Consider the following 23,032-nt stretch of genomic DNA (forward strand, 5'->3'; position numbering starts at 1 on the left):
TTAAATTCCATGTCAGTTAAGTAGCATTTATTAGGCACCTGCTATGTTCAAAGCATTGTGCTAAGCACTGAATATGTATGGTTAAAGATAAACACTTTCCAATCTCAAGAAGTTCAAAGAGATAACTCTAAATATCTAGGAGTTATTCTAAGAGAATAGAGACTAGGAGAGATAATATGTGAACAACTAAATTTATTTGTTGTATATTTACAAATAAAATATATGTTGGATAAATTGGGGATAGTCTCAGAGGAAAAGCACTACAGTTAAGGAGGACTAGAAAAAACTTCTTTCAAAAGTTAAGATGTTAGCTGAAACTTGGAGAAAGCTGGGAAAGCTTGAGGGTAGAGATAAGGAGTGTGAGAGTTCCAGGCATGGAGGACCACAAGTGATAATGCTTGGAGCCAGAAGATGGAGTATTATGAGCAAAGAGCAGAAAGCAAGCCAGTATTACTGGATAATAGAGTGGTATTATATAAATGGAAAAAATAACTTTTGTTATGTTTTTAAAAAACATTTTCTCAAATGTGCTACTAAGGTGACAATATTTTTGTTTATTCTATATGGCTCAAAATATCTAGGGAAAAAATCCTTAGTTACATAAAAATGGAAAGAAATAATAAAAGACTAGTACATATGATTGAACTCCTATTTTCAAAAAAGAAAAAAAAAATGTTTTTCATGGTACACTTATAAGTACACTCAATTTGTAGTCAGAAGAGTAGGATTCTAACTCTGATTTACCCCCTTTCTTTCCTTGTAACACTAGGTAAGTCATTTAACTTGTATGGGCCTCTGATTCCTTAGCTGTAAAAGGAAGGTGATCAAATTGATAAATTTTAAGATATTTCCCAATCATGAATCTATCATCCTGTGACTTAATTCTCTTTCATGCTTTAGAGCATACTGCAAGGCCATGGTCCCTACAAGGCCTTAAGATACATGAACTTTAGTTTACCCCCTCCTCAGTTACATGACTGTGGCTTCCATTAAAGCAGATGCCTTGTAAGGGATAGAACAGTGGAAAGACAGTATAAATATTGGCATATGTATACGGTCCCTGCTTTGATTCATATGTCAGAGAAATTAAATAGTGATTCCTCAGGTCAATCAACCAGTCAGTCAAGAAACATTTATTCTATGTCAGACATGTGTTAGGTACTATGCTAACCACTAAAAATATGAAGAAAGGCAAAAAAAAAAAAAAATCTTGCCCTCAGGTACATTTTATTGGGAGAGACAGCAAAATAAAGAGAAAAGAATGAATTTCAGTTCAATTCTCATATTTCCTATATGAATACTGGCAATATGGGAAAGTTGGAGAAAGTCCAATAGGTTGCAATATTTCAAAATGTATATTTTTTCTTGCTATTGTATTAATATGCTTATTTTTTTCTCTTTAGAATTAGACGAATCTTCTGTGTTTGTCCTTGGAGCAGTTCTATATAAAAATTTAGATCTTATATTGCCTACTTTGAGGTAAGGAAAAATGTAAAGATTCTACTTATTGTAGGGCATATTATGAAAAAAAGGCAATTCAGTTGACATAGGTTAAGTAAACATAAGTAATTTCATTTCCAAGTTAAATAAAAATGTTTAATATTAGACAACATGGAATAATGTATAGATAACCTGCTTCAGGATCAGAAAGACCTGGATTCAGTTCTCCTTTTTCATACAAACTGTCTCTGTGACACTGGGCTTTCATTTTCCCAGGCTACTCCCAAACAGCAGAAATGCAAACCTACTTTAGTAGGAATTTCCTCATCTAGAGTTCTCTAGCCCAAATGAAACAAAAACTCTGGCCTCATCCCAATATGATAGGAATCCATTCATTAGATTGGATTATCTGATTATAGTGCTGTCATTCTTATTTAACTAATTCTATCTCAACTCAAACTCAAAAAAAAAAAAAAAAAATCCTTAAGGCTATTTAATATAATGAATGGTAGAAAAAATTTAACTCTTCTTACTATTTGTAATTAATGCTACCACTCATCAATATATGATCACTTAAAATACTCCATGACTTCTTTCATTTGCAAAAGATCTCAATTTACTTCTAAATACATTTCCAATTATATCTACATTAAGAAATAATGCTTATGACCTATTGAGAGACTATTTTTGGATAAAACCCATAGATTTGTACTTTTCTTTTCCCCCTCACATATCTCCAAAAATAATATAATTACAAAGAGGAATCACTAATTTTACCTTATCTCATTAAAGTATCTTTTTTTCTCACAAGAATTTGCCATAAATCATTGCAAATATCCTTTAGTATATCTACTGATAGCACTATCTGCAATTTCCCTCTGCACTTCTCTTAGGAGGAGAGATGTTAATGAGGATTCCTAATTACCAACTATATTGTATTAAAATTACACACCACCCTGCTCACTCACTCCTTCGCAAGGAAAGCTTTAAGCTTTTTTTTTTCTTGAGAATATGTGGATGATGAATGTATTCTTAGGAAGAGATAACAAACAGTACAATAAATAAAAACAATTAGATCTCAACCCAGCATAAAGCAGGCTCCTGCATAAGCTTCCAGGCCTTTCTAAACTCTGCAGCTGCAGCAAACAGTCATGATTCTTTGGGGAAAATCTTTCTGCAGGAGACACATTATTAATGTAGTCAGTGAGTCACCCAGATTTTCTAATGTGGAACAGACTTTTCTGCCACTAAAGAGACATTAGTTAGGCAGAAAAGACATACAGAGAAGACACAGCAAAGCATTTTCATTAATTCCCTTCTTGCATTGGATTAGAGATTTCATAATCAGCTAGGTGTGGGTTTCATTTTGCTTTGTTTGGAGGAGGAGAGGGAATGGTTATTTGTGTGTTAATGAAAATTCTTACCTCTGATTTCCACAATTGCTTTAAGTGTAAAGCATGTTTAGCCATCAGTGCTTTCTCTTAGGCTCTAGGCCTATAAGGAAACCCTGTGGGAAAAGGCTTGGTAAAGAAATATATTCCCTGGAACTATAGTTCAAAATCCTCATTTGTCCTATCAAACTTCAGACCCACAGGAATTTAGGCCTTCTGGTCCAGTATTTTCCTTGTTGTTGTTATTTATGTCTATGATGTCACTGAGGAAGGAAGGGAGGAACCAGGAAAGACATGTGCTATTATTATTCTCACCAATGCAGTTGAGAAAACTGAAATAGGAAAAGATTAAATAGTTTGGCAAAGGTCATTATCTGACTCGACTCTAGACATTCTATATACTGGACCACAGAGAGATTCTAATGAAAAAACATATTGTACCAACCCAGGTCAGTACTTTTCCCTGAGTTTACAGTCTTAACTGCAAGGTACACTGAAAAGTTAAATGATTTTTCCAGGGTCATAGAATCAATATGTGCCAGAAACAACTTAAATCCAAATTGTTCAGATTCTGCAGCTAGCCTTTTATTCATAGGCTGTACTGCTTCTTGCTTATAATATTAAGTACTTATATAGCACTTAAGTGTTTTCAGTGTTTTATATACATGATTTCATGTTTTACATACATGATTTACATACATGATTTTATATTTCATATAAAAATAATGAAATTATTTTTAGCTCTGTTCTAAAAAATGAGGAACCTGAGATTTAAGATTAAATACCTTCCCCAAAGACACATTACTAGTACCTGTCAAAAGTGGGTGGAGTATTTGACTGCAGAGTCAAATATTATTTTTTTCATTGTACTAGGATTTTCTTAATTGACTCTGCTCCTCTACTTATCACCTATTTTAGAAAATCCTGAAAATCTGCTTGCTTCAATCCTTAAGATTTTTTTCTTTTCCTCATTTATCCACCTGTTTTCTCTGTCCTGGTTGGTTTGCTTAAAAGCAGATCTCTAGTCATATTGTACAAGTTTGTCCTGACTCTTGTAATTAAATTTCCTACCCAAAAGCCATAATTTAGTAATAAATTAGACCAGAATCATGATGACTTTCTTTAAACAGATATCTTCATCCTGTTCTGTATGAGGTCTCCTTCCAGTCTAAGCTTCCATTTTACTTTTGGAAGCTCAACTCTAATTTTCCAGTGATTGGAAGAATTGAGATAACAAATATCAAGGTCATTCTCTGAGCTATGATGACAATCTTCCCATGGGCCATCTTTCCCTGAATTAGTTCTATTGAATTCACCAACCTTGTGCTCTCAAGGTACATAGTTCATATGCTAATCCAAATAAGAGTGGTTTTCCAGGATCTATTTAGATTCCTTCATTATCTTTGTAGCCCTATTTATTTCTAAGGGATACTATTAAAATAAGTCACGTGTTCAGCATAAAAAATGATCTGTTTTTCCTATATTCTTATGTTCTTTTATTTCCTTTTATTATTTCTTTTGTTTTTATTCTTTCTTATATTTATTATTTTAACTTAAAGTAAAAATCTATTAGATATATATATATATATTTACATTTTATCAATCAATCAGAAACCATTGTATTAAATGCCTATAATGCACCAAGCACTAAGCAAGAATCTGATAATATAAAAACAAAAATGAGTTTCTGCTTTCAGAGAATTAAGTTATATTTCATCAGGAGAAAGAAAACATAGATACATAAAAAATATAATCTTTTTGGGGAAACTCTATCATCTAAGGAATTTCAAAGGGCCTAATGCTGAAAATGGCATTTGAACTGGGATGTGATATAAATAATAATTTTATGGAGACTAGGGATAGGACCTGTTAAGAGAGAACTTATTGATGAGTAAACTTCTACCAGTGAAAGTCAGCACCTTTGTTACAATTAGTTGTCTTATCAGATTTCCTGAAAAGTTAATAGATGGATTTTTATATATGATAGATGCTGGAGAGTTCAGGTCTTCCTGACTCCAAGGCTAATTTCTATTCCTTATGTCACATTGTCTCTTTTCAGTAATGTATATTTTTTTCTTGCTATAATATATGTATTTTATTTTGTGATGGTTGTGATGTTATTTTGAAAGGTAACACTAAATAGATACATCTATATAGGACTTTAAGGTTGACAGAACACTTTTCTTGCAAGAACTCTGAGACAGTTGGCTCAGTAGACAGAGCAATGATCCTGGAGGCAGGAGGATAGGAGTTCAAATGTGACCTCAGACACTTAATACTTGTCAGCTGTGTGACCCTAGGCAAGTCATTTAATCCTAATTGCCTTGCAGAAAAAAATTCCATAAACAAATACAAAACTCAAAGAATTTTATAAGACAGTATGATGAGTTTCTGTCTCTCTGATTTTCATATGGAAAAACAAGATAAAAAAACAACAAAACAAAACACATGGATTCAAGTCATCAGGGTCCCAGGAAAACTTCTTTGAAAAACAGCTAATATAAATAACAATATTTACATACCAGAATTCTTTTAAAAAGGAATATATACTAATTATATAAACATGTCAGCATTTTTTTAACGAGTTCATTCAAAATGTAATGACATTTTAATGAAGATGTTGAGGTCTAGATTTGGAGTACCTAAATGAAATTAAGGTTTAGGTGAGGTCTAGTGGCGGATTTGGGGTACAGGGAGTCAAACAGAGTTCCCCCTGTAACCCTCTTGGATTCGGCGCAAGGATACGGTGGTAAATGAGGTTTATTATTGGGTTTGGAAGTAAGGAGATAGGTAAAGGTAGAGATAAGGTAGGCAGGGGACAAAGGGTACTCACCTGGCTAGCATGTTTGGGATCTCTGCAAAGAGGGGGTTCCCAGCGTGGCCCTTTTATAATAGGAGATTTAGCTAGATGAGCTTTTTGGGTGTAGCCCCAAAGTTGGCTCAGATATTGGTGGGGCTGGGACAGACCCGGATCTTCTATAGAAATACAAAGGGACCAGCATTTGTGAGTTAAAGGGTAATTACATTCATTAGGAGGGGGTGGGAATCTAGAAAGGAATCTTTCCCACATCAAAGAAACTGATAATTATAATCACCAACACTTGTGGAGAGACTATATATATAGATCATGGCTATTGGAGGTGAGGAGATAAGAATGTGAGTCCCAGATCTAATACCACCTTCATGATCCTAGAAGAGTCATTTAAATTGGGGGAGAGGGGGGTCAGTTCCTTTATCTGTAAAATGAATGATTTAAATTCAGTGATCTTTAAATTTCCCTTCTAAAAATTCATATTCGTTGAATTTATGAACATTTTGATCATTGTTCAATACTAAAATTCAGGGTTTTTTTTTTTTTTTTTTTTTTTTTAGAGAAACAAGAGATTTAAGAACTTGGAATTTTTTTGAGATGTGAAATCCAGAGAATCTGAATGTCAAGATTTATACTGAATTGATTGCTGATGTACCTAAATTAGAACTCTAACCAGCAAAAAATTGTCCTGCCTATAACAACCATATATGGTGTAGTTAGAAAAAGAGCACTGAAGTCGGAGTCAGGAGAGATTTGAGTTCAAATCCTTGCTATGATTACTATCTATGTGATTTTTGTCACTTAATTTATTTGATCAGCAGTTTCTTCATTTTTAAAACGGGAGTCATAATAATTGGACTAGGTACCCCACAGGGTTGTTATAAGGATTGAATGCAAGCTATTATTATTCATATTGTGATCATTTGGCCAACCAATACAAATGTATGCTCAGAATATTAAAAAATCTCATAAATCTTCTTATATATTTAGATAATGTTATGCTTTGATCTGTCATTGAGAATATCCTTTATTCTTATATTGACTATTATCTAGGTTTTATCTTTTAGACTTCATTCTATATTTCATATTTTCCTCAGGACAGGGATTCTGTCTTTTTTCTTTTGTACTTATGTCCATTCCTACCTCCATCATTAAAGTAGAAGTACTTCATGAGAGACTTGATGAGAGTGCTCAATAAATAATGTTCTAATTCATTATTTCTCCATTTGATAATATTTCAATATTATCAAATATCAATATAGAACAGAAAAAAAAAGAATATCTTGTTGCACTTCAAATAGAGAATAGGAATTAAACCTATGATTTTCATATATAGAGGGAGTTCCCAGATGTGGAAAATCCTCTCACCCACATAGGTCAGTATTTTCTTTGCAACTTTTCATTTTAGAGAGTAATCTGTATCACTAAGGGGTTCATTTACTTATCTGGGTCAAATATTTAGCCTGTATCAAAGGTGGGCCTTGAACCTAGGATCCATTGCAATTATCTCTTGTCTTGAAAATGTTATTGATTTTATTTCTTTTAAAATCAACTTTTAGGGACTTTTAGAGGGTCAGTGTTGCAGAGCAGCTATTTTAATGAAACATTGCCTATTTCATTTTTCTTTTATGAGAAAATTAGACTTTGAATTTTTAAAGAAAGCCATGTTGTATTAGGTTAGCTAGATTCAAATAAGAAAAAAAAAAAAAGACCTCTACATGAATGGTAAACATATACTAAATTTGTCTCACAAACCCATTAAAAATTTACTCATTACATATATTATTCTCCTAACATATGTCTTTGTTTTCCTAATCATTTATTGAAATTTCTGGGGCCTACTTTAGTATAGACTGAATTATATTTCTATAGTTGTTTGGTCCCAAGGGTTGATACACATGCATATTATTGTTAGGTTTGCAGAAAATTGATTTTCTGTACACCAGTTTTCAAAACAATACTATGTATAATTTTCCTCTAGGGTGTTCTGAGGAAAAACATGAAATGTTATGTGTAGAGATAATTTTAAAAGTTTCCTTCACAACAAGAGAAGAAAAAATTTACCATGCTTATGTTTCAAATCTTTGGTTTTCTATATTTGCTCTTACATATATAGTCACATCATGTGAAGTATAACCATTTTCACCACTTGGTTATCTTGCTTTTTAAATTTAAATGGATTCAACTCTTTTTGATGGATCATACACTATTTGAGAACAGAGGGATAATAAATAGTATCATGAAGAATGGGAAAGGGAAGGGAAAGGAAAGAAAAGATAGGGAAAGGAAGGGAAGGAAAGGAAGAGAAGGAAAAAAGAAAAAGGAAAAAGAAAAAAAGTCAATTAAGAGTCAGAGAGTTCAAAGACTTGCCTATGCTCCATAACTAGTGAGCAGAATAGCTAAAATTTAAACTTAATTTTCTAACTACTATCTCAGCACTCTTTTCACTCTGTAATTTAAATTCATGTAGACTTTCCCCAAATTATCCTCTTATAACTATGTGATTTTTACTCTGTGACTTTATAAACAGTGAAGGGAAGTGTTCAAATTTGACTTTAAATCTGATCTACTATGTGTCAGACACTGTACTAACCTCTAAGAATACAAAGAATGGCAAAAAAAATAGTGCAGGAGACAGGAGGGAAGACAAGCTCATTAGTGTGGGAGAATATAGATTATTATCTCACTGGTCCCTTAGTATATCAATAAACATTTAATAAGTGTCTATTGTTTGTCAAGTATTATATTAAGCATAGTGATACAAAGAAAGATAAAATAACAACAACAACAACAAAAAAAAATCTGTCCCTGTCCGGTGGAATTCACAACCTAATCTAGAGATATGCATATGATTATCTCAAGCAAGTTTTATAGCTTGTAGACAGCTGTATATATAGTTTGGATTGGACTTAATCACTAAAGAGAAGGCACCAAATTTAAGAGAGGTGAAGAAGGAAGCCTCGAGGCAGAGGTAAGAGAGGACTTTCCGTTGAATGAGAGCCAATTAAAATACTTGCAGTTTAGGAAGGATCAGCAAAGAGTCCAGTGAAACTAAATTACAGAATACCTGGTAAAGTGTGGATATAAAGAGATTGAAAAAGTGGAGAAAGAAGGCAAATTATAAAGAGATTTAAATTCCAAATAGAGGGTTTTATATGTAATCTTGGAGGTTACAGAGAACTATAGGAGTTTATTAAAGGCAAGGAATATCATGGTCTATCTTGTGCTTTGGAAAGATCACTTTGTAACTGAGTTGAGGATATACTAGAATGAGGTGAGAGGGGGAAGACTTGTGGCACACAGACCAACCAGTAGATTATCTTTTGCAATTGTACTAGTTGTGATAAGAACTTGTACCAGTGTGGGAGTAGACAGAAGGGTATATATTGAAGAGATGCTAAGAAGGTCAAGCCAAAAGACCTTGTCAACAAATTGTATATGGGAGGTTAAGTCAACATTACTATTCTGGAGGACTGGTAAGATGTTGGTACCCTCTATAGTAATAGGGAACTTTGGAATTAGAATAGAGAATTTTGATTTGGGAGGAAAGATTATGAGTTCAATTTTGGACACTGAGTTTAAAATTTCCACAGAACATCCAGGCTAATAGGAAAACAAGGAGAGAAAACTGTAATAAAATCTGGGATGGGGGTGAAGGCAGAAGAATATAATGGAGAAGAGAGTGATCTACAATTTAAAGATAGAGGGAGATCAAGAAGGTTGAGAACTGAGAAAAAGAACATTTGATTTGGAGAACAAGATTGCTTCCCCAAGAAATGTCCTCTCTCCAACATACCCTTTGGCACTAGGCCCAAAGAGTACATCATTGGATCTATGCAACTCACCATTTCTCGGACTCAGTAATCAGTTTACAAATTCTTTGTTTTGATGGATGAAGGGAATTATTTCAGTAAGAATGAAACAATATTCAGAGAGCATAAAAATCATGTGAGAGAATACCCCTATATGCTACTTCCAATGTTTGTGGATTTTCTTAAAGAAGCAAATAAAAAATATGAATTCCACTAGACTATGATAATGACAGGAATAATACAGTAAAATGAAAAACTGCTACCTTCTAATAAATCAGTAGTAGTCCAAAAATTAATCTCTGAAAATGGAACAAATTTAAATATTGCAAAACCACAGGAATTTACTGTCAAGTGCTCTGACCTAATAATGATAAATGATACTGAAATTTCTCTATATTTAGGAAACTGAACTTATTTCAGTTCCTCATATTACAAATAGGAGCAAATAGAAAATGCAATTGAACCGTCTGATATTGGAAATAAGAGGAATAAAAAAATCAATGACCATATTCTATTTAATACAATGTACCTTGTAGACAATCAACCAAAAATGATCAAATTCTTTAAAGTGAATTTACAAGATTGTAATATTTAGGATTCCAATCCTAGGGTTCATTTCTTAATTGTGAGGATTTGTTGAAATATGATTATGTCATTGACTTCATCATTTTCCTTCTTTGTCAAATGTTAATTAGAAATCAACAATTTACATCAAATGAATAGATTAAATTGTGCATAATTATAAATATTGAAATATACCAATTATTTTGGGGAAGCAGGGACTGAGACCATTGATAAAATTCTTTGTTCAATGCAAATCAGCAGTTTTTCTACAATTTATCCTCATATAATATATAAATATATGATATAATTATATGTAATATATTCATGTATATTATACAAATAATGTATATTTATATAATCAGAGATTTACTGATGCAGCTAAAACAGACCTTAGAAGTCAGCTAGTTTTATCCCCCATTATAAAATTTGTCTTTTTTAAAGAAGATAAATTACTTATCCAAAGTCATACAAATAGTAAGCACCACAACCCAAATTCTCTAAGTTCAAATATGAAATTCTCACTACAACACATTGAGAATGACAGTCTCCCTTTAATTTGCTAAACAAATCAAACATTTCTAGTTTTAACTTATAGTTTACAATTGACTTCAGTTTTCATGGAAAATCCTCTGAGCGTAGTGACTTTTTAATGTTACCTTTTAATTAGACTAGATAATTATTTTAACTTCATTTCTTTAAATGTGGAGATATGTTCAAGATCAAGAAAAATCTTAGTATTTGAAAGACTTAAATTCTAAAAGTATGTATAAATCCCTTGACTTTGAATAATCCTTTACTAATCAAAGGATCTTCAATATTCATTTCATGTGCTTACCATGTTTGACCAAGGTGTGGTATGTTACTTAGCTGATGATGTTTGCCTTATTGCCTTTTGGTGGACTAAATTGAATTTCTTTAAAAAGTACATTAACTCAGCTTTGGTACCTACATAATGCAGTGGATACTGTACCAGGCCTAGGGTCAAGAAGATTTCATCTTTTTGAACTCAAGTGTGGCCTCAAACACTTACAAAATATAATTGAGGAAGTCACTTAACCCTATTTGCCTCAGTCTCCTTGTCTGTAAAATTAGCTAGAGAAGAAAATGGCAAACTACTCTTTTATCACAAAGAATCAGATATGACTAAACAAAAACAAAACTCATCTTTAGTACTAAGAGCAGATTTGTTTGCTTTTTAAATTATAATTTGTATCAGCAGCCCCTCCTACAACGATCACAAAATCATAAATAATGTCATTACTTTAAAAAAGAAAAAAAATGTTCAGAACATATTTATATAACTTGAGTGCTTAAAAACCTAAATAGCACAAATATCAAGGACACAAAAGATGAGTTTCATTACCTGAATCCATTTGGCTGGGAGCTAAAGTCAGCAGTGCTAGCTACGAATGCAAACCTTGTTCGCAGTTAGGAAATATGAGTAAATAAAAAAAAATTGACATGACCCATCAAAAATTAGGCATTCACTTAGGAAAATTAGGATATACTGATGAGATAAATTAAAGAAAATAATATGCAATGAATAGGTTTTAACAATGATGCACTGTGTTATATTGATTTTTTTTTTCTTCTTTAGTGTGAAATCATGATATTTCTAAATAGTTTAAGACAATTATTATGCATTTACCTTGGACATTCTCTTTAATTATTTTAACTCAAAATTTCTTTATTATTGTATTTATTACTTATCTACTTATGTGATTAATATTTTATAATAAATAAATATATAGGACTTATAGGTAATATCAAGTAAAAGAGACAGCATAGTGTAATTAGAGAGCCCACACATCAGTCGTGAAAGAACTGTTTGAACCTAGAAGTGTCAAATGGAGGGAAAAAAAATGAGCCACTAATTTATACATAAAGATCCTTTTGGGCCACATATTGACTTAGTTTTGAAATGTAATATTATATTTATTTATTTTAAAAATATTTTCCAATTGTATTTTAATTTGCCCATGTTCAATAATTTTATGGGCTTCATGTGGCCCATGAACTGTAACATGACATCTTTGGTATAGCCTTTGATAAATACAATGTGTGTGGCCTTGAGTTACCTATTTAGTCTCTCCACGACTCTTCAAGATTACAAATGAAATAACATATATACACTGATATTGGTGGGAAGATCACTGTGTACAAGTAGATAATTGATTTAGGACATCCTACACAAAACTGGCAAGCTCAGATCTAATAATGATCAGAAAAATTTAAGAATTTTGCTAAGCACTGGATCACTTAACATTGTTATCCCTATGAGAGGTAGTTTTCTCTTCCCCTTTTTATTTTTTAATTGAAAGCCCTTTTAATTAGATTTACAAGTCTGTTGGCATATATGATTTTATGAACTTTTGTTATGGGAACTCCATTCTTGGCTAGTAATTTATTACATTGTAATGACAATTACATGTAACAGTTTAAGTTGTGGTCCAGAAATCCAAATTTCTCTATCAGATACCACCTTTTTATCCTACTATTTGATTCTCAAACCAATTTTTCTCTTCTGTATCTTTTTCCTTCAAAATGTTAACAATAACAAAATCACCCCTGTTCTTCTAGTCTTCAATTTTTTTCTCAAAACTCTACCCTTAGCATTACTTTCTTGGCTTCTTACACATGGCAATAATCATCCATTTTGATGAATGTTAAAATATTTTCTTTTATGGGTCTTAAACACATGCCCTAGGAAGACAAATGGAGAAAGTGGGAGATAGATGTTAAATAATCTGTCCAGAGACATACAACTAGTAAGTGTCCAAATTAAGATTTCAATTAACATTTTTTTCTAATACTGTATTATCGCTCTGTTCCTTTTGTATGTTGTCTTCATCCACTAGAATTTAAACTTCTCGAGATTGAAAATTATTGAGTTTTTGTTGTTTGTTTCTATGTATTTGTTTCCCCAGCACATTGCAAAGTGCCTAGCACATAGTAAATATTTGATAAATTTTTCTATTTATCTACTAATGCTCTTTCTAAAGGAGATTCATATCACTAAAAGCCATTTTGTACTTTTCTCTGTTCTATGGATTGAAATAGCTAAAAAATCCATTACTCACTCCATTGGTAATAAATCTATCCATATGTACCTAGGTTGGTCCTTGTGAGCAGATTAAGACTAGGGCAGTATTCAGTACAAACCCAATTTGGTAGGAACTTCAGCAAGTAGCAGTAGCTCAGTCTTTGAAAAACTAAGGTTATTTTATGACACAATAAGGAATTGGGAGTCACATTTCTATGCAGGTGTTAATTATAGAAGTCCTTAATAGTGGGTGTGAGAATACTAGATTCCAAGAAAGCATAATTTTCCCTCTTTTTTACATCCAAAGAAAGAAAAACTTTAAGTATATTTTTAATTTTGGGAGAGATAAATATTTTGAAATCCAGTATTTAGATGTTTATTTCTTGAAAAGGTCAGATAATACACTTGATAGAAGAACTAGAGACCTGGCATCCTTTATAAAAGAGTTCAGAGTTATTGAGCCAATAAATAAGCTACATTCCTAACACAGAGACAATAATTTTCCATAGCTCACTAACACTTCATGAATTTTTCCCCTAAAGTCTGTGCCCTTAAGGAAAATGAAATCACCCAGGAGATGATGTGCCACATCATTTTAACAGTGTTGAAATTGAGTAGCTGCTTTTGTGATAGATGCTAAAACCTGGCCTGAATAATGCATGATTCATGGAAAATCATCCTGCCTATTCCAAATGGAAAGTGTAGAGCAGAGGAAAGACAAATAAGTAATTTATCTGCTGATATGGACACCTCATTTAAACCCTTTGGACCCTAAAAACAGGGTTAGCAGAATCTTGTTAGTAGATATCAAGCTAGTATAAGTATATAGCCTAGAAAGCACTAGTTCTCTTATAGGTATTTAAAACAATTAATTCAATACATTTATATCTTAAATGTTTTAATACCTTTTACTACAAAATATTAAAATAGTATGAAATAGTATTACATTAAAATATTAAATATAATACATTAAAATGCAACACATTAACAGACCTCTAATGTCATTGACTTGAGTTCTTTCTCCATTATCATGATCCCAACCATACCATTTTTTAACAGTTTTCTGAGAAACCACTGTGGAGAGAGAAATCATTCTTTATCTAGTGGCCAGACTTCTGGGTGTGGGCCATCTGTAAGTTGAATGGCTCAGTCAGTAACCATTCCTGAGGTTAAAGGTTTTCTAGCTTAAGCAAACCTGTGAGAGAGTTTGCCCACTATTGTCATAGCCTCAGATATGATATTGTAAGATTTTGATAGGAAAAAAGTGTACATTGTTGAAAAAATAAATCATTTTATATTATATTGGCATATGGAATTATTAATAAAATGTGTTTACTTATAGTTAAATATATGTATAAAATGATTTCCTTTTATGAGGATATTTTTATAAATAATTTGATCTTTCTTTTCAGAGAATAAGATTCTAACAATAAATGTACATCTCAAAGAATATAGAAACTTTTCATAATTAGAAAAATATTTATTTAATTTTAAATCTCATTTGCATGCATGACATCCTTCACTTTACTCATTCATCTAAGCATATGTTAAAGTAGCCTACCATCCAAAAAGGGAGAAGGGGAGTTTCTGACTCCTAGAGAAAAAAACTTAAATAAACCTTGAGATAAATAAATGATAAATTTTCTAGGAGATGTGAGTTTTCAGTCTATGTCTCTTATCTGTGAATAAATTTAGTAATAGCAGTTCTATTACTGCTGTTTCTAATCTTCTCAATCTAAAACTGATTGCAATATGCAGAAGCTTCCATATAATTTCTAGAGCTAAATAACTTTCATTTATAATGCAAGGTATAATGTAATTATGGTAGCTATTATTATTATTATTTCTCCTTATGATAATGATTCTTATTCTCTTCTAGAAATTTTACTGTCGTTAATTCCAAAATTATCGTGGTGACAATAAGGCCTGAACCCAAAGCAACAGATGCTTTTCTGGAGATAGAATTAGCACATTTGGCCAATGTAAGTATTATCTACTACATAATATTGGGTTCTTTGACAGGATTTATTTTTGAAAGGTTATTATTAATGGGTCTCTTTTCTTTTTTCCTCAATAGTATTTTATTTTTTTCAAACACATAAATATATGTAAATATATAGTATATATCTAAATATATTTTTCAAAATTAATTTCTGTAAGACTTTATGTTCCAAATTTATTTTTCCCTCCCTTCATTGCCTTCCTAAACCAGCAAGCAATTTGAGATAGGTTATATGAGGGCAAAACTTTTAAACATATTTCTATATTTGTCATGTATCCAAGAACAATTAAACAGAGAAAAAAAAAAGCACAAGAAAGGAAAAGAAAACAAACCAAGAAAAAAAAAAAAAGGTGAAAACACTGTACTATGCTCCACATTCAGTTTCTATAGTTCTCTCTCTCTGCATACAGATAACATTTTCCATCCCAAGCATTTTGGAAATGGTTCTCCTTTCTCAATAATTGAAAGCAATTTTTAATTTTCGAAATAATTCTTTAAGATAACACATTATCAAATAGGTTTAAATGATCTATTTTCCTATTTTCCCTTTATTATGCAAAAATATTCATTGCAACTTTAGTCTTCTTAAAAACAAAAAAAACTTGGTATCTACAGTTACCTGCATAATTAGGTTGGTTCAACTGGTTGTATATACACAGCTCAGTGGATAGAGCACCAGGCCTAGAATCAGAAAGACCTATGTAGAAATCCAGCCTCAGACACTTACTGGCAGTGTGATCCTAGGCAATTTACTTAACCCTATTTGCCTCAGTTTCTTCAAATTATTCTAGTATCTTTGCCAAAAAAACCAAAAAAACAAAACAAAATGGAGTCACCAAGAGTCAAATACATCTAAACAACAAGCAATCAGAATCATAAGTTTTTGCCTTGAGATGTTGAGTTTTAGAAGGTGATGATAAAATGTACTCCACTAAGTAGAAACAATATTGGCACATAGCAATTATTATTATTATTATTATATTTATTAAAAATAAGAAAGTACCAGATACCTAGTTTCCTCCTAGGTACTTGGTCCCTGGCTCAATACTACTTTTTTCTCTGGTGGAAAAAATCTTTCCTTATTAACATCACAGTGTATTTGTTTCCACATTTGCAAGATAGTTTTCTGAGGCCCCTCTTCAAATTCTTCTTTCTATAGTGACACCCTCCCTCCATTGAATCCATCTTAAAAACTTAAAATACTCGGCTGTTTTTGTGGACTCTTGTGGTCCATTCATTACTCCCCACTTCCTTCAGAATTTCTTAAGTGCATTTCTGCTACTAAAAGTTCAGTAGTTCTTAATGACTAGAGTTCTTCTCAACATTTACCAAAATCTATCAAATCCAGTGAATATTCATTTCTTTCTCCTAGCTAGTAACCATATTTATGATGTTTCTGCCATGGATCAGGCATTGTGCTAGACACTAGGGGGCACAATTACCAAAAATCAGACATATCTTGTTCTCAAGGAATTTACATTTTCTAAAGGAGGTTTACAACATATTTACAGATGGGATGACAACTTATTCCAGATGAATAATTTAAAATTATATATTCAAAATCAATAAAAAGTGATGAAGAAGAATCTTTAAGAACTAAGGTCACAACATAGATATACTTGAGCTGAGATTTTCATTTGAGATATCTCATTTGAGATTTGAGATTTAGTTACCATATTAAATTAAAATTTAGTTACCATATTGGCAACATGACAATAGCATTAAGATTGTTATGGATACAAATAAATATATAGCATGGCCTCACAAAGGGGTCTAGGTAAAAATTCAGAGAGTGGGTTAGTCTGAGAGGCCCAATGAAAAGAGAACATTTATGCATTAGTTAAAGACCTTTTCTTTCTATCTAATGTCTGAATGTGTTCTGAGCAATATAAACAACACAGAAAGGATTTAGTTTAAGATAAGGACTCAAAGCTCATCATAACCTATTGTTCTTATTATATCATTTAAAGATTCTTACACAATTTAAAGATTCTGACCCTTTGGTAGTTCAGTAAAGACTATAGATCTTTTTTCAGAATAATTTTAAATGCATGTGATAAAATGAATAAAATTACAAAGATAATCAATTATAATGGAATAAAGATATAAATTGTTTTCCATGCAAGTTTGTGATCTGCCTAAAATTTATCCTTGGACCACAAATTAAGAGCTCCCTTTGTAGCCAAAAATAGCAGATTTCTTGCATTGTGTCAGCTATCACTTAGATGGCCTACAGTTTCCTTAAATTTTTAATAAAGTTAATCTTAATGAAGTATTCAAATTTTATAGAAATAAAGGGCAAGGAAGGACAAAGAAGTACATAGTGGCCACAACCAGACTATACCATATCACCAAGAAAGAATTATTCAGGTAAAGCTACGAAAAGATGCTATAAAACTAAGATAAAAAAAATAGCTTTATCATATAACAAAAGCAAGAAATAAATGTTAGTTTCCTTATATGTTGCATCATTGTTGTCAATGATAAGAAGTCTTGAGAAAGATACCCAGCATGATGGGTGGATATCCCTGGGAACAAATTTATGGGAGGATATGAGCAAGAGTCTCACAGGATGAGAAGGAACGGATAGGTGGTAATTTGTATCAATGGAGGGGAGTACCTATTTTGCTAAGTCAGAGATCTTTGATGTTAGTTTAGAAGCAGGAGGTTGCATCTTCAGAATAAACACATAGGGTTGTTTTTTTTTTTTTTAACTTCTAATACAATGTTAGATGAAAAGTTAAGTATAGTCCCAATAGTATATATCTTTTTAAAAATAATCCTTCCCACATACCCAAATAGAGCTCTGAATTCAACCAAGAAGAAGAAACAAAGCTGCATAATAATACAACTTTAGATCAATATGCAGAAATCAGGATTTCTTATCACTTAATCAGCATATAGTTCCTGCCCAAGTATAGAGAAAAGTCTTATCAAGTTATTATAAATATTTTAATGAAGTACATATGTAAGTTTTTTTTTAACAGTTTCACCTTTAATATGTTAGCTCTATTTTTTCAGTTACCTTTTTAAACTTTGCTTGTTGTGAGGATGAAATGAGAAAATATTTATATAGCATTTAACATGTTGCTTGACATACTGTTCCCCTGCCCCCAGCTATAGCATATCTTCTTATTAACTAGATCAAATTATTTGTAGATTGATTAGCTTTCCCTATGGGTGTTTATATTTGTGTGTAATACATATACAAAAGTTCATTTGTATATAAATACATTTATATATGTAAATAAAAAAATGTATGTGTAAATATGATTGGTTTTGTTCAGCCATTTTTCAGTCATGCCTGACTCTCTGTGATTCCTTTTGGGGTTTTCTTGGCTAAGATGTTGGAGTGATTTGCCATTTCCAATTCTAGTTCATTTCACAGATGAGGAACTGAAGCAAACTGGGTTAAGTGACTTACCCAGGGTCACACTGCTAGTTAGTATCTGAGGCTGCATTTGAACTCTGGAACATAGTTGTAGATCTATCTACTATGCTCTCTAGCTGCCTTATGCAATATAAAATATATAAAGACACACATATATATGAGAATTACCTCATTTATATATCTTACATACTATTATATAGTAACATATTTTTATATATGCATATCTTTTGTATATTTACACCTATGTATATATGTATAAAACTTCCTCACTTGTATATATGTAAGGAATACATACATACATATGTATATATGTCATATATATACATATACATATATATACACATACATACATACACCAAAAAGTGAGGCAATGTTCTCATCATTCTTGATATTATTCAAACTCTATCAGAACAGTCATTCCAGTTTGGGGTCTCATATTTAACAAAAATATGAAAAATTTGAAGAAAATTCAGCAGAATAATGGAACATTATTAGACAGATAATCACATATAAAGCAATTTTTTAAAAATCAGAATTATTTAAGTTAGATAAGAGAAGGTAGAAAGATATCTTCGTTCAAGATCCCCTTTTATAAAATATTCTCCTTTTAATAATTGCTATACTCTCTCCTTTTAAGGATCAACTTAAATCCCATTTCCTCTGCAAAGCTTCCTCTTCCCTGATCATCTCCATCACCTAAAGTCTATATAATACAATTCAGCTCTAATATACACACTATATTCATGGTTAGATTACTTCTCCAAATACTTTAAAAAAATATTTTACTAACCAAATAGGAATAAGAATTATGTTTTATCCTTTTTGTACCTCACAATGCCTAGCTCTATGCTGATCACATAAACAATTGGGGTCATAGATCACACTTATAGATTTAGAAATGAAAAGGACCTTGGGGGGGGGGTCCTTTAATTCAGTTTCCTCATTTTATAAATATGAAAACTAAGGGTCAGAAATATTAAATGACTTGCCCCAAATCATACAGGCTGTAAGAGTCATAGCCACAATGACTGATTGGCTTGGCATTATTACTTTTAGAAACTGCTGCTTTGTGAAATAAAGTAAACAGTTTTCCATTTTCACTAGAAAGAAAATTAGTATAGTTGCCTCTTAGATGAAGTAAAAGGAAATATTTCTAAATGTGAAGATTGCAAAGTGATGGTAAGAATACTCACAATCATATAATTGGGTTAAACATCTGATTATTTTAGAGATGACACAATATGATCAAAATAAACTTCCTTGTTGCTCTCATCTTTTCTCTGACATCCAAGAATACTTGCTTTATCAGTGTTCCTGAAGCCAAGGAAAGCATATTAATATTGTAAGTGATGTCTGTCTCATATATAGTCATAGGGAGGAAAATCAGCAGGTAAGAATTAGTAGTTATAGTGAGTCTGGGGAAAAGCAAATTAACCTTTTCTAAACTTAATGTGTTCTTTAAAAAGGCTTTTTAACAAATAGCATTTATAGTATGTTAACTATAATAGGCCCTCTGGGAACTGGATGGAATAAGTAATGCGGTATGGATCCTTGAAATTCCCAGCTGTGTGTAGACTAGTCAAGAGCAATATTAACTCTCTCATCACTCTTTAATGGGAGAAAAAAGTATTTTTTTATTTGTTTTGTTGGTACAAGTATCCACAATATCGGCCTGGTCCTTTGTATCATCCATCTGCAATCATTGCCTTTTAAAAATATCACATTTTCTTTTCTTCTAAAATTGAGTTGTGATACATAATCTGTTAAAGAGACTATAGACTTCTCTGCATGAGTACAATCAATTGTTTCCCTGATTCAAAGTATATAAAGGACAATAACTTTCTTATTGAAAGTCATTATTTTGTAGGAGCTGACTTGGAATGATTGCAAACAAATGAGTCTAGGTTATTCTGAGGCTTTCCTGGTGTTCCATGGAACCTGATCCTTTGCTGTTTTTCATTGTAGAGAATTTCCCTGACATGTGGAGTGGAGTTGAGGTTTGAAAAACAGAAGACTCATCCTATTCACCAGTCATTCTCCAACTCTGATCTCAGTAACCCTTTGACTTCTTTAACAATTGAATATACCCCCAAACAGCAAAATTCTTATGTTGTTGTTGGTTGTTGTTACATGTCTGATTCTTTGAGACACCATGGACCAAACTGTTCATGGGGTTTTCTTGGTAAAAAAACAAACAAACAAACAACAACAACAAACTAGAGTGGTTTGCCATTTCCTTATGGAGTGGCTTAAGACAAATAAAAGTAAGTGACTTGCCCAGAGTCACACACCTGATATGTGTTCAGGTCTTCCTAACTCAAGCTCAGTGCTTTATCCAGTGAACCATCTAACTGTCATTTGCTAATGTGGGTTATAACTAGTGATATTTGTTATATTAGAGATTAAAATGTGTTAGAATTATGAAGATAATTTTTATCCTTATGGATAACCCTGAAAGGACTTCCAGGTTCCTAAGTGTTCCCAGACCACACTTTAAGAGTTTCTCCTTTATGTATTCCTCATATTTTTACAATGTTTCACTGTTACTTGAAAGAAATTCCCTAGATTATATCTTTTAGAAGTAAGATCATGGAAACAGCTGGAAGGGACTTCAGAAGCTGTCTAGTCCAACTCTTTGACTTTACATAGGAAGCTATTCAAGACAGGAAGAAGATATGAAGTCACATAATTGGTACAAGTAGCACAAATCAAATAGTACAAACCAAGGCCAGTTATAAACTCAGGTCTCAGGCTCAGGTGAGCATACTTTCTGTTGTATTATAATTCTAGGAAGATGGTTCTGGATCAGAAAGTCCTGCCAACTTCTTACCTGTTCTTTTCTTCGCATAGTTTTCTTTCCAACAAGATCATTACCCAGTGATTTCTCCAAAGTTATCACTATCCTAGAAAGCATCAACTTCTTTTCTTTTCATCCTTTGTACTCAAGGCCTAGAAAAATGGATAAACAACTCCCTTAAAAATTGTTCAGCCAACAAATGTCTCTAGATTGCTATGGTTATGTAATGTCACCTGGATTGGAAATGATCTCTAACTTGTGGGTGACGAGCATAACCAAACAGAGCAGGCTAGATACAAGAGAGTTAGAAATAAAAAAGAAATTTAATTGATTTCAGAGTAAGGAAACTGCATACAAACACAAGTCCTGTCATAATTAGGAGGATTTAACATGCTGGGGCAAAGGCAATGTTTATATACATTAAAAAAGAAAAAAAAAAAAAACAAAAACACAAGAGAACAGGATCAGAATACTATCATTCTTAGGTCTTGAGAACCCATGGCAAGTTCATGTGGAAAATGCTGACATTCCTGAGTCTTGTAGGAATGGACTCCATGTTGATTATCTCAAGTCTTAAAGAGTTGTTGAGCCTTGTGATCATACAGAGTACAATAGGAATGGTTTGTTTACTCAGCAATTATAAGAAACAAGGGGACAAGCATGTTAAGAGATGTGATGGATGATTTTAGGCTGTAGCATGTCATCTGGTTCTGGCTCTCAGGCCACCAGGAAATGGGAAAGGAGGGGCTCCAACAAATCCAACCAATTATTGATTAATATGAAAATCATAAATCCCACAGTGAATGCCTGTGCTGCTCAAAGCAACACACTTTGCCAAGAGGTGAGATCATCCAGGTCATAAAGGATTGTTATTATGCAGTGCTCAAGGCACAGTCTGCTTGTTGAGTCTTTGGAAAACAGCCTCTTCAAATATTTTGATAGAAATAAAACCACTTGTTCCATTAACAGGCAGAGACAGCATGACCTAGTGGAGAGAAAGCCTGCTTTGTAATTAAGAAGAGCTAGTTTCACATTTTGCATCTGACATAACCTATCTGTTTGATCTTGAGAAAGTCATTTATTTATTGCCAAAAAAGTACCAACCTATACTGGAAGAGGGAAGGAAATCCTCATTATTTTTCCAGAGACATCACAGCTCTAGTCCGTATCCATTAACTAGGAGAGGTAGTTATCATCACAAAAATACACTGTAGGAATTGAGTTAACAGGTTTTGTTTATATTATCTATGTTATATATTGCTAATGAGATTAAATTAATCAAATTAAGACACTTATAAGCTAAAATGACTCATGAGTTACATTCCCATCAAACCTTAATAGAAAACACAGTGTAAGATAGTAACGACTCCAGTCATTACCATTATCTCAGCTGCAAGAAATAATCAAAATTATATCAGTCAGTGCTTTATCTTCATGGAAATCAACCAGTAGTGCCAACCCAACCAATTAAAAACCACACTACAATGTTAAAGAAAGGTAAAATCCATTTCCTTCCAAACCCAGTTTCTACAAAAAGGAGCTTTTATACTTATACATTTTTAAAATTACTTACTGTCCTTTGCTTTTATAGAATTGCATTTTTTTCTTTTTGTAAGATAATGATGTATTTTAATGGAGAAACTTTTAATGAAAACTAGGCAAACAGGATGAACATTTTTCCAGAATGCTAAAATCAATGTTCAGTCTAATTAAAAAAAATTGTCTCCCATATTTATATTCTCTTACTTTCCAAGAGTTTCTAATCAAATAAAGGTGTGTG

The 23,032-nt window shown here is 32.2% G+C and overlaps 1 protein-coding gene across 4 annotated transcripts in view; it reads left to right on the forward strand.

The window, feature by feature from the left end:
* Positions 1–23,032, forward strand: part of ADGRB3 (adhesion G protein-coupled receptor B3) — an 882,558-nt gene that overhangs the window by 465,554 nt on the left and 393,972 nt on the right. For all 4 annotated transcript variants that reach the window (XM_051997212.1, XM_051997213.1, XM_051997210.1 and 1 more), the window contains 2 exons: positions 1,404–1,479; positions 14,942–15,044. In XM_051997212.1, coding sequence (XP_051853172.1) covers positions 1,404–1,479; positions 14,942–15,044 — 179 coding nt within the window. The remainder of the gene's footprint in view (positions 1–1,403; positions 1,480–14,941; positions 15,045–23,032) is intronic.

The sequence above is a fragment of the Antechinus flavipes genome, chromosome 4 (genome assembly GCF_016432865.1).
Source record: "Antechinus flavipes isolate AdamAnt ecotype Samford, QLD, Australia chromosome 4, AdamAnt_v2, whole genome shotgun sequence".
Lineage (NCBI taxonomy): Eukaryota > Metazoa > Chordata > Mammalia > Dasyuromorphia > Dasyuridae > Antechinus > Antechinus flavipes.